Source organism: Dipteris shenzhenensis, chromosome 19 (assembly GCF_047967505.1).
Source record: "Dipteris shenzhenensis isolate YYH24624 ecotype China chromosome 19, Dip_SZ_1.0, whole genome shotgun sequence".
NCBI classification, from domain to species: domain Eukaryota; kingdom Viridiplantae; phylum Streptophyta; class Polypodiopsida; order Gleicheniales; family Dipteridaceae; genus Dipteris; species Dipteris shenzhenensis.
This window is the reverse complement of record NC_141614.1, coordinates 44,519,123-44,532,170: the sequence shown is the minus strand read 5'-3', so window position 1 is coordinate 44,532,170 and position 13,048 is coordinate 44,519,123. Positions and strand designations below refer to the sequence as shown.

Sequence of the window (13,048 nt, the reverse complement as noted above, 5' to 3'; positions counted from 1 at the left end):
TGAACGGTTTTTCCATGCTCCTTTCTGTTTAATAATTTTTGGTTTCATGGATTTACTTGCTTTTTCACCCACCAACTCTCATCATAAGGAGAGGAGATATTTCCCAACATTATGCATGAGCAAGCTATGCAATATTGTCCCCATGAATCCTTGATACCATTGAATCATAGGCATGTTCTAACAGAGGACCATATGACCAAAAGAAGGTGGTCCCCCTTGCATGGATGCAATGAAGAGGAGCATGGAGATGCTATGCATTCCATGCATGAGGGGAAATTGTTATTTTAAAGAAAAATTACAAACAAGTAAATGTGATATGGAAGGATTGTAAATGTGGATGTGGCATTAGGAGTACAGTATATTGTGTGCTTAGGGCCCAAGGTTGAGGTGGCAGGGCATGTCCTTATGCCACCCTTCCAAGTAAGAGGACCCATAGGTGTGTTGTGCGCATGGTCATGGAAATGATAATATCGTATGCAAAAGGTGGTTGAGGTGGCAAAGCATCTCCATGTGCCACCCTTGCACCTTAGGTGGTCCCAGCAAGCATGAAGTGGGATATGGCTAAAGGTCTATGGGATATATAGTATAAAAATGGTAAGAGGTAGAGGTGGCCAAATAATGTTGGATCATCCCTTCCATGTGGGGTAGAGTGGTTGTGTGTAGTCAAAGAGATAATATTTCAATAAGGGGATGAGTAAGATGAGGTGGCAAGCATCTTTGTACCAGCCCTCCACTTGTCCTCCTAGATTCTCGTGCATATCATAAAATTGAGAAGGAGTATCTTAGACTCAGGATAAAAAGGTTTGATTTTTGAGGCAAGGTATTGTCGTATGCTATTGGGAGTGCACATCCTCCTTGCTCACATGGGAGATGCCCTTAGACTCACACCATGCATGTGGGGGGAGGATGCATTTATTGGGAGAGCTCTTGGTTATAAAAAGAGGGAGCTGATACGATATCCACTTTCTTGTATAGCCAGCATGCTCCCCTTCCCTATCAAAGGAGCCTCGGAGAAGATCCACTTGTAGAACTGTTGCCACTGGCCTCTTGTGCAAGGGGTGTTCCCAAGAAGTCCTTGCTAACTGAGGAGCTTCCAAGGCCTCATGCTCTTAGAGGGAGGTCTCTCCCTATCAGCTTGCCCAAGAGGGCTCTACTTTGCATCTCTGGATCTATAATGCCCAGTCCACCCTATGCCTGGAGTTCGAAAGCAGATGTTAGGCAGCTTATGCAGACGCTTGATTTGTTCAGTCTTGCAACAACTGGGCTAAAAGTCAATTTCCACAAATCAAAACTTATGCCTCTGTGTGAATGTCACTAGCATTGCATTTTGTGGCATGGTCTCTTGCTCCCTTTTGATCAAGTGGTGCACCATTTGGGGTAGCCTATTAGATGGCATATTTATTACCACAAGAAGGACTTCGGGTTTTGTAAAAACTTTTTCAGAAGTTGGATTCTTGAAAATTATCAACTTCGCCGCTGCATGTTCGTCTTCAAATTGTGCACTCCATCCTTATTGCTTATGTCCAATTTTATTTGCCACTTATTGCCTCGTCTTCAACAGATATTAAAAAAATTATTACTAAGGTTATGGAATGCCTTTGGTGCACTAGACATGATCGTATAGCCCTCCGATTTCCCAAATTCAATTATGTTTTATCGCCCAGGATGCATGGGGGTTTGAATGTTCTCAACATTCACATTCATATGTCAGTGCGAAAGGCTACTCTATTGACCTCCTTACAACAGAAGCAGCCTTGGTCCCTTACACTTCTTGTATGATTCTCTACGTACTATGCATTTGGCCATTGGATTCCAGCACTTTCTAATGTCATTTTTGGCCACCTCCATGGTCGTATTCATGGCCGCCCCTTTTACACTAGGCTGATTCATGATTGGCAACAACTTCTCATTCATTTGCATTGGTCGGGACGTCTGCTAGACACAGGCAACACTCTTCGTCTGCAGAGCATCCATTGGAGCTGTGTGTTTGCTCCCCCTTCGGCTTCTCTTTATCCTCTCAGGCATATTTCTTGCATTTTATGGGTATTTCTATGGTGGCTAATGTGGTAGATGATCGTGCTGTCACTTTTTCTTTTCCTCATGCCAGGAGACAGTTCTATTTGGGAATGCATCATCATGGCTCATCATCACTACTATGTTGCATCCTTTTCAGCCGGTTTCTCCTCTTGTATATTCTGATCCACTAATGGATTGCAAATTCGATCGAGGTCTTTCGGGACATTAGGGAAATTTGGAGCTCATTTTGGGGCCCTCTAAGGACTTCCCTTGAGAATATTCTCTCAAAAAAGGGAGGCATGGATAATTTTTTGCAGATTAGCTCAAAACTTGTCGGACTTGGCATTTCTAGAACCTACTCTTTGAGGGCTTTCAAATGATATATACCATGATGGGGTTTGGGCATGGGAATGGAAAGATATAGGGAAGATTCCTTTCTTCTAGGAATCTTCCTACGTTACGTGAATATTCTCTCAAAGAGTAGGTTCTAAAGATGCCAAGTCAGACAAGTTTTGAGCTAATATGCAAAAAATTATCCATGCCCCCCTTTTTTGAGAGAATATTCTCAAGGGAAGTCCTTAGAGGGCCCCAAAATGAGCTCCGAATTTCCCTAATATATTATGCTTTTTCTTTTGATGATTTTTTTGGCCAAGCAAGCTTACCAGTTATTGCTCTTGCAACCATGGATTAAGGAACATGGAAATAATTTCTAACATCTTGAAAAACCTCTTAAATGGTAGAAGGTTTCCCTTAGCCGTATTTGGAGCAATAAGTTACCATTACGATAGTGCCTTTACTTATGGTGTTGCTTGATCATTACTTTACCAGTAGTCAGTTCCTTGCTGGCTACTCGGCGTATAGCTTCTTTCGCTTGGCCCACTAGCTCACATATCCGAGCTAGATGATTTTCCATCTCCTATAGACTTTCGTTGTTGCTCATGGTCTTCTTTCCCGACTTTGGGGCTATCTTTAGGCTCATTTCTACCGAATCTCTTTTGGCAAGCAGTTTTGGTTGTTTGGCAGATATGCTCCTCGACCAGACTTTGATAAGTTTTTCTCCTGGTGTCAATATTGGACACTGTGGTCTTTCTATCATGCCCGTAACATTAGACTGTACGGGCATGTTTCAGTGGATATTTATCTTTTATTTCAATCCTCTTTGTATCGGTCTCTCCAAGATGCATACTCTTATGGAGACCTTCCTTTGGCCCAGTTATAGGTTTTTAGTTACCATTTTTAGTTTGAGTAGTAGATGTTTCACTCTGGAGCAACTACCTCTCTGAATAAAATATTACTGTCACCCAAAAAAAAGTGTGCGGGTGCACATGCATGTGTGTGTGTGTGTGTGTGTGTGTGTATGGGTAGGCGCACACGCATGCGGGCGAGCTTGCATGCATGCATGTGTGTGCGTGTGTGTGTTGGGGGGGGGGGATAGTAAGAAGAGAGAAGGTATAATGAAGGGTGTTTGTGTGGGGGGGGGGGGGGGAATAGTAAGAAGAAAGAAGGTATAATGGAGGATTAAGAACAATAGCCATCTCTAGTTGGAACTAGCCAACTAAATTAATAAGTTTGAGGTTTCCAAGAGCAAACTAATTGCTAGTAAAAAGAACGAATGAATCTGTCTATCAACTTAAAAGATGCGGTCCCATAAACTATTTCTCCTTTAAATCCTTAGATAAGAACTAAATTCAAAAATATCCTTGTTCTTATTACATTTACATGGCTGCCCCAAAAGTAAACAATCATAGTTTAGTAATATAAAATAAGGCTCATTTGTATCATAAATGGCTACCTCGCCTCACAAGGGCAAGGGACGTATAACCAAGGGACAGACCTCATTGACAATGCAGACTTGTTGGGCAATAGAGGTAAGGATGACCCAATAATCACTCATTGTAGAGTGACACAAAAGCCAAGGAAAGCTCTAATCTTGAGCAAGCAAGTCAATTTTTGAAAGCAAGCTAAACACTTCCTCTAAGTAAGAAAATGTTTTTAGTAAGAAGGCTATTTATGATAAAAGCATTTTGTTTGCTAAGCAAGTTGTGAGAAAGCAAATCATCAATTGCAAGCAAGAATGAAGTGGCCTAAGAGTATTTCTATGTTGGACAATATTGACAAATGAGAGTTACAAAACTTGGAAAGCCACCTTGAAAGATTCCAATAGTGTGGAGACAAGTGATTGTTTCAAAGTCATTGAAAGCTTAGTTTAGGAAAATTTTGAGCCTCATAGGCGTGATACGCATATCAATTAATGTTAAACAAAGGGAGATTCAATTTGTGGAGCATGAGCTAGATTTCTCTACTCCAAGGCCATGATTCTTGGTTCTCCCTCAATGTTGCTAAGGATAGCAACATCTATTCTATGTGCAACTAGTCTAAACATTCTTGCTTCTCCCTTAGAATCTTTATTTAACACCTAGACATTTTGCGGTGCTTAATCCATTGTCCTTAATCCATGAGGTTATCCTAAGGGTTCAACTTTGGGTCTAGGGATCAAGTTGACATTTGATCCTTGTTAGGACTTTCCATAATGTCAAGGTGGGGGTTGGGAGCAAAGCTTTTGTGATCCATGCGGATTCTTTGTTAAAGAGAAGGGTAAGATTCCTACTTCCCCTAGTAAGGGTGTGGATTGGGAACGAAGTTATGAAGAAATTTCGGCTCTTGTTAAGAGGAGAAAACCCTGAATGTGCCTCTCTTATTTGGGTAGGGTCTTTTTAGCCACAGAGTTAAAGAAGCTTTGGATCGGATGGAGTTGAATAGAGGCTCTTGGATTTCAAGGTCTTTTAGCTCAATTTTACATAAAATTTTGGAATTTTAATCTAGAGGGATTATGTAAACAAAGCGATGAGAAAAGGATCCTTGTTTGAGGAGGTTAATGTTGGGCTAATCAAGGTAATTCCAAAAGGGTTGAGCTTATAGTGTGGGACTACAATCTTATCACTATGCCAAATGTCTCATGTAAGATTATGAAAAAGGAAATCACCTTACACCTTAAGGATTCGGTACAGTGTAGTAGGAAAAAACATGGACTAGTGTTTAGTAGAAATATAGTTGAAAGCGCTTTTAATTCTTGGCAATTAATTATGCATTGGAATCAAGAGAAAATATGGTAATGCTAAGATTGGTTTGGACAAAGCCTATGATTGGGTATATTGGGATTGAATGTTAAGTATTTTAGAGCATTTGGGGTTCGATGTAGGTTTAACAAGGGATATTCTAGACATTCATTCGTTCAAAGTGTCTAGATGACAGTGTTCGTTAATGAAAAAATAGCAAGGTATTTGCTCAAGATGTCAATTTGAGATGGCTACTCATTGACCCCATTGTTTGCATGGCAATGGCACCCATGATTGAAGTGGTGTGGCATAAGTAGTGTTTGGTCCCATGAGGGATTGAACCTAAATATGCAATTGTTAGCAAATGATTTGAATGCATGTCAAAGATTGAGGAGAAAATTTTGGATTATTTTGAAGGTGTGGGATCAAGTCCACAAAATGTGAGCATCGGAATGTAACCTCAAGTAACATTATGCCTTAAGGTTTCCTAAACTAGATGAGCTAGAGTGGATTGAGAAATACAATACTCAAGCACAATAGTTGGAAAGACAATGCGGTAATCTAACACATGCTAGGAAACCTCAGTTAGATCACCACTAAAATGGGGGGATCTAATTATTTGGTGAAGATCACAAGGCAAAAGGGGCGCGCTATTGTGTAGATTTAATGACAAAGTGACATATGACTCCTTACAATTTTACCTCGTGGCTCTTAAGTCATCCTCTCCTTCAACCCATGCACCAACATGCTCTTTAGCCTTGTGATTTTTTGAGGTCTACACTTGTGTTTGTTCAATCTTGTGTGCACAAAAGAGGTCTACACTTGTGTTTGTTCAGTCTTGTGTGCACAAAAGAAAGCATTGTACACAAATAAACATTCAAATGTGCATATCCCCGCACAAAATTTCATTTCATTCTTATCCCCAAATGGGTTTTTTAATAGTCTCCAACATGCAAGAGCAATTAGACCTAGAGAAAGAGAAATCTTACAATTGTCTCCACCCAACTTAAATTGTTGGAGGTTTTTCTGAGCACACCCAACTTAAATTGTTGGAGGTTTTTCTGAGCACAAAAAATTAAAAACGACTTAATCACACACTTTCCTGCAAAGGAGGAGAAAGTTCAAACTAACACTCATAGAATGTCAAATTGAGTCAACAAATAGAAGCAGCTAGGAGAAGATTTGACGTGGGCTTAAACGCAAACAATTGTTAGAAGTGAGATGCACGCTAAAGGACACTATGCAATGTGGCAAAAAACACACCACTTGTCACATATGCACCTCCACCATTCTAGTAAAAAACAAGGTGTTTCTCTTGTTTCATGTAACATGGTTCGAAATAATTCTTTTGCCATGTTATATGCGTAAACAAAAAAAGGAGCATTAATGCTACTTAGAAAAGTTATAGGAGAAGATGGAGGAAAGAGACCTTTTCTCACATATCACTTTGGCAAAGATTTGATGGAAAATTATACACATTCAATTAATGGAAAATATCTTATCGACTACAATCTTTGCCAGTATGGAAATGTAGTCCTGATTGTTTGTGAGAGCTTATTGTCCGAAGAGAGAATTTAGAAGGGACCAAAAAGCAAGAATCTATGCAAAGCTCTGGAAAATTGTAAAACAATTATTGAACAAGGTCTAAAGTATATTGAGAGCATGCATGTCCATAGTCGCATCACAAAATACACCAAAGGGGAAGGGTATTTTTCTATGATAAAATTTCTAGAGACATTATGTAGCTTGTTTACTATCTGGCAATGATGGATATGTAGATCGTACGTTTATCCGAATTCTGTTCGTGCCTGGAATTTATGTGTATAACATCGATGATGTTTCCAGACTGAACCCTGTAGTGCTAGGAATACATTCCGTGCTTTTGGCTTACAAGTCTAGCCTGCTGTCTGGAACCTGTCAGATACAAAAGGGCAATGATGTACATATTGCAATCTGACCTGCCTTTGGATCCATCCCTATTACGTTCAGTTCAACTTCACCTTTTCTGGAAGTTCAAAATCCTCTTGGTTAGACATTCCTAGAGTGGATCTAACTGGCCTTCCTCATCCTGACGTCCAGGCATTCTTGCTATTAATTACTATTGTTCCTAGCAGCAGTTTTGAACTGACATGCACCATATCCCTGTTTCTCAAACATTTGAAGGTTTTCTTCCATCATTGATTCGAGTTTGTTGTTTTGATGAGACTCTGATAGCTCAGAAGCTTCTTCGTCTTCTAAAGCATTGTTTGGCATGCTAACAGCTTGGTAAATGCACGAGCTTGTATCAGAGGATTTTTCATCCATGGGGGCCTCTTGCAAAGAATCTTCTTCACAGTTTCGAGCATTGTATAGCATGCTATCTTCATAAATGCACTGGCTTGTACTAGCCAGCTCTCTCATATCTATAAGGTCTTCACTCAAAACTTCTCCAGGCCATTCGTTCAGATTCTCTTCAGGTAAGAGTGGCTTTTGCTTTGTAGTTGCATCAGTACATTGGTCTATATCAAGCAAGGAACCAAAGTTATCGACAGTACTGACTTGGTTTGGAAATGGTTCCCCTGTAAGGTTGTCTTTAGCTGAAGAAGGCACAGTCTGTCTCCTGAAAAAGAAAACATTTTGATATAGCAGGCAAATCAAACTAGAGACCTTCCCACATCAAAGACCTCATCACAAGCCCCAAACTTGTCAGGTAGTAGAAGCCAAACCCCAATCAGCTACCTGTACATGGACATCAAACTTCCTCGTGCCATGCAACAAATTTTCTTTTCTTGTTTTGTTTGGTCATTAGGAAAGGGGACAGTATAATTTCTCGACCTAAATATTAGAAATTCCTAAGCACATACTGGATCCAGCAGCAACATACTTATTATCAGCAGCTGCATTCCTCATGGCGTAAGAATCCATTGTATTGACTTTGAGCAAGTGGAGGAAGCTCAAGATCTTTATTCATCTGCAAGTATTTGATTAGTTTGAATTGATAGTAGAAGGGAATATGCTCAATTCTTGTTATTAAACGAGACTATTTCAAGAAGAAGAAAACAGTTTTTGAGAGGCTTCATACTTGAAAATAAGTACAAATGTGTGTTGAGGTTGATGCATTGATAGGAGACTTCAATTCTAAAAGCATTGAGGCATAACATGGTGGATGAGCAAGTATGATATGCATATGGTGAGACAAACTCTATTGAATTCTTCTCTACAATCATGAAGTATATGATCACTCATAGTGGTGAACAAATGGATGTCAATATTGATAACTATGTTTCAAAGTATGCTTCCTTTTGAAAATACTTTGTACTTCTCAAGTACAACATTCTTGATGATGAGGTATTCTTGGTGCTATCAAAGAAAAAGGGAGATCTACTCTCTCCACATTTGAATTTCATGCCAACCCCTTTGGCAAATGACAAAATGTATATGGATGTCAAGATCAACATAGAAGGCTTCCTCAAAGTTTTCAAGATGAAGAATGATACTCATATTACTTGTGAGTCTTTTCAACAAGAGGCATCACTTTTGGACACTGAAAAGCTTGAAGATGATCAAGCATTTACAAAGAATGCTATGACAAATCTGTTTGAAGAGAGAACTCCATCAGCAAATAAAGCATCCAACTTTGTGGTAGAAGACAAGGACTTTGCTTTTTGAGCAACTTGTCTTTGAATTTTTGTTTATCATCACTTGGTCAAATTTTGAGGTTCTCTACCTGGAGTAGTACTCCAAAAAGAATGCTATGTGTTTTGTCTTTTGTAAATCACCTTTAGTCACCATATGATGTAGGCCATGTGATATGTGTGTTTTGGTCTATCCCATTTCTGTGAACCTTGACCCTTGGGTACCTTTGCTAGCATGAGATCCTAGACATAGATTTATCCTTGACCACCATGAGATGGCACGAGAAACTATGAGTCTAGATGTATCCTTGATATCGCAAGAGGCAAACCCTTGAGGGGGGTTATGTTGGGATAACTATGGTCAAGGGCTCGCTCTATGGTGCATGTGTGCATCTAGGGGAGTCACATGTGTGAGTGTGTGTGTTTTGTAGAGGCACATCTAGTGTTATGATGCGTCTAGTGTGTGACCTAAGTGATGATGTAAGCCAAAGACTCCCACATGGGAGGTTCCTTTGATTTAGGCCAGTCCCACTGATGTAGGGGCTAATTGCCACTGATGTAGGGAAGGTGCCTTTGATCTAGGCCACCTTCTCCCCATTTCTATAAGAGAGAGTCACCACTCTCACAATCAATAGAGAGCAACATTTTTTGTTACATCTTGTGCTCTCACTCCTCTTCCAAGATGCATCTATTCTATCCCACATGTTCCTACAGTTAAGCATGAGTGGGTGCAAATTGAAGAGTGGAAGAGGGTAGCATATGCACAAAAGAGGGGAGCCAATGGGCAGCAAGTGGGGTGTAAGGGGGAGGAATATTTTGACCAAGGAGGTATGTACATCAGAAGAAAACCAATTAAAAGGGTGCATGTTTGTTGCATCAACAAGGCAGCCTATATATATTGATCAAGTACGTATGTACATCAGGAGAAAGCTAGCTGCTAATGAGAAGAGTGCATGTTTTTTGCATCAACAAGTTAGCCTTTATAGCACATGTTTGTTTCATCAACAAGACTTTATAGCCACCTTAAGCCCTCATCAATGTCTTATTCAGATGCACTTCATCAGTTGAGTCAACAGTGGCTTACTGCAAACTCTTGGAATGATGGCCTTGGCCATGATGAAAGGTCCAAGCCAAACTTTGGCTTATGCCTAAAAAATTACTTGCATAGGTCATGACTATTTGATCCTGCCAGGCTTTTAGTCAGGCTGTCCAAAGCTGTTGTGCAAGAGCTTCATATTAATGCTTTTGCTTGTTAGAACATGAAGTCAAGCTGAGTGTTTTTTAGTGTATTCTACTAGGATTTCTAGTAGAGTCTTATGTGTGAGTGCCACGCGTCATATTGGGAGATATCCCATATACATTTTAATGTGTGTCTATCCTATATATGATTGTACTTGTGTGTCACATCAACACACATCAAGGAGTCTACATCAAGCTTAACATTATGAGACCAATTTTAGTCTATTGCTCATTTCCATTTTCTTTCACTTTCATTATGTTTTTGTTTGAGTATTATCTTCTCTCTTCCTAGCCTACCCTTTCTCTCTCCCTCTCCCTCTCCACCATGTTCCTCATGTGGTATCAAAGCCATCCTTCCTCCTCCTTCCTCCATCCTTCCTTCTCCTAGTCCTTTCTCTCTTGCTCCTTGCTTTTCCAAGGGATTGAGGTGAGGGAGGTCAAGAAAGAGGAGCTACTCTCCCTCTTTTCCCTTCGAAGGAAGCCCTTCTTCCTTCACTCTTAGCCTCTCCATGAGTTACGGATTTTGCTGGACATTGGAGCTGATTCGTGGAGTTAGAGCTGCTGCGTGATTTGCTGTAGATTTTGCTGCACCATCAACCTTGATTTTGCTGCAGATTTGTGCCTAGATTTGGAGCAAATCGGTCACCATTCTTGTGGGCATTAGTGGGCGTCTTTGTAGAGGAAAGGACAGCTCATTTTTTTCTCAAAAGCAGCCCGTTTTTTCCTAAAGACAGCTCGTTTTTAGGGCATTTTTGTGAAGGAAATAGTTGCTTACTGTTGTGGAGATGTTTCTACTACTAGTCGCCCTAAAAACAACCTCATTTGGAGCCCGTTTTTAAAGAAATGACCGACTTGAAGAGTGCTGGTGTTGCTGCTATTCACGCCTCAAGAATGCCACCATCTACCCTGACTGCAACATGAGCTGCTGCCTATGCTATTCCAACTGGTCCGATACCTTGTCTTGGCCGTATTCTACCTCGACTGCAAGTTGAGCTATTGCTACGATACTATTCTAGCCTTTGCTCCGATCTCGCACTTCAGTCCATACTGCTGCAACATTTGAAGCAGAAATGGAGTATTCCAAAGCGGGAATTAGTTATTGAAAAGTTTTCTGGTAAGAACTTTCCAACTTGGCAAACCAAGCTGAGGCTCCTGCTTACGAAGGAAGGTGGTTAGTGACAAAGACAAGAAACCTGAATCTGATGAAAAGAAAATTCTAGCATGGGAAACTCTCAATGACAAAGGACATTCTATCATTGGTTTGGGTTTGTCTAATGACGTTATTCATCACTTGGATTTTGATGACATTGGTGGGACAAGCTAGAGCGCTTATTTAGCAACAAATTTATCAATTCCAAAGTATTTCTCAGGCATGAATTCTCCATATGAAGCATGAAGATTCTCTTAATGCTCATTTGAATTATATGGATTCCCTCATCACTCGACTTGCTACTTTGAAGGCCCCTGTTGGAGAAGATGATCGGGTGGCTGTCCTCCTTTTCAACATTGAGGATATTCCTCGGGATCATGATATCATACCAGCGCTTCGTGTAGCACGGGATATGTCCTTTGATGAAATGGTTGCAATGCTTCTCGATCATGAACGAAGGCACAAGGATGTCCATGAGGAGCAAACATTATATTCCAAGGGTAAGAAGCATATGGAATTATATGGAATCCCTCATCACTCGACTTGCTACTTTGAAGGCCCCTGTTGGAGAAGATGATCAAGTGGTGGTCCTCCTTTCCAGCATTGAGGATATTCCTCAGTATCGTGATATCATACCAGCGCTTCGTGTAGCGCGGGATATGTCCTTTGATGAAATGGTTGCAATGCTTCTCGATCATGAACAAAAGGCATAAGTCCATGAGGAGCAGGCATTATATTCCAAGGGTAAGAAGCCATTCAAACCTTTCAAATGTATGTATTGTAAGAAGCTTGGCCATACAGAGGACCGTTGTTCTCAAAAGCTTGCCAAAAAACAATCCAAGGAGCATGCTAACTTGGCTGCAGCTGCCACTAGTGAAGAAGAAGAAGATGACACCCGGACACCAACTTTTTGCTCTTCAAAAATATGTCCATGAGCTTGATGTATATGGATACTCTGTCCTAGGTAGTCCCCCAACGATTGAATGTAATAATCCTTTGAGTCAATAAAGATTCTCAGCCTTGGATAGTCCTCCTAAAATGATGTTTTGCTATCTATGGTGTGTGGCTCCATGTCACCCTGTTTTGGAGCTAGGAGGGGGATGTATTGTGGTAGCCATGTATTGGCTTTGATAGGATCTCTTTATCAGACCTGGCCGAGTTCCAGGATGTTGGTGTATTCCTAGACCTATGAGCTGGTCATGTAGCCATGCTAAGACATGAGCCTCTGAATCTTGTTGAGTCTCAAGCCATGGATCTTTGAACATGCTCAGACTTTAGCCTCTGAGTTACTTGGGGTGCACAGATTAGTAGTCCGTCATTGTCATGTTCTGTTCTTGGTTATGAAAGATCATAGTGGTAGGGAGAGAAGCAAGCTAACACTAGGAATCGAAAGGAAAGATAAAAAGCATAATGGAAATGAAATGGAAAGAAATTGAAAGCAATGGACAAGTACTCACACGATACCAAAGAGCTTGATGTTGACTGATATGATAGACAATAGATAAGTACAACACTATATGGTGTGCCACTAGACTCTAGAAAGTCACAATGTCTATGGGATCTCTCCCAATATGACACGTGGCATGTCTAGGACTCACTAGACTATAAAACCACTAGTATACTCATTTTTGACTCACTTTGGCTTCATATTCCAACACCCCCCATAAAGGCAAGGTGAGAGACTACTGGAATGGAACCAAGAACAGAACATGACAATGACGGTCTAAGGTGAGGGACTATTGGAATGGAACCAAGAACAGAACATGATAATGACGGTCATCAAACTGTGCACCCTATGTAACTCAGAGGCTAAAGTCTGAGCGTGTTCAGAGGTTGATCCAAGCACTCTCATGGCTTGAGACTCAACATGCTCAGAGGCTCACGTTATAGCATGGCTACATGACCAGCTCATAGGTCTAGGATACACCAACATCCTGAAACTTGGCCAGGCCTAATAACGAGACCTATCAAAG

General features: G+C 40.7%; 1 protein-coding gene across 1 annotated transcript; it reads right to left on the bottom strand.

Annotated features, from left to right (window-relative positions):
* Positions 1–7,098: 7,098 nt before the first annotated feature.
* Positions 7,099–7,963, bottom strand: LOC147890519 (uncharacterized). The gene is made up of 2 exons (XM_087391001.1): positions 7,936–7,963; positions 7,099–7,671 (listed from the first exon to the last, which is right to left on the bottom strand). The coding sequence occupies exons 1-2, from the start codon at positions 7,959–7,961 to the stop codon at positions 7,164–7,166; spliced, it is 534 nt and encodes a 177-aa protein (XP_087247127.1). The 5' UTR covers positions 7,962–7,963; the 3' UTR covers positions 7,099–7,163.
* Positions 7,964–13,048: the final 5,085 nt, after the last annotated feature.

What these genes read in the sequence shown, in the direction of transcription:
- LOC147890519 (XM_087391001.1), bottom strand. Translation starts at nt 7,961, where the DNA reads ATGAGGAATGCAGCTGCTGATAATAA. An exon ending in AATGCAGCTGCTGATAATAA is followed by an intron (nt 7,672 to 7,935) that starts GTATGTTGCTGC and finishes TTTCTTTTTCAG; the next exon opens with GAGACAGACTGTGCCTTCTT.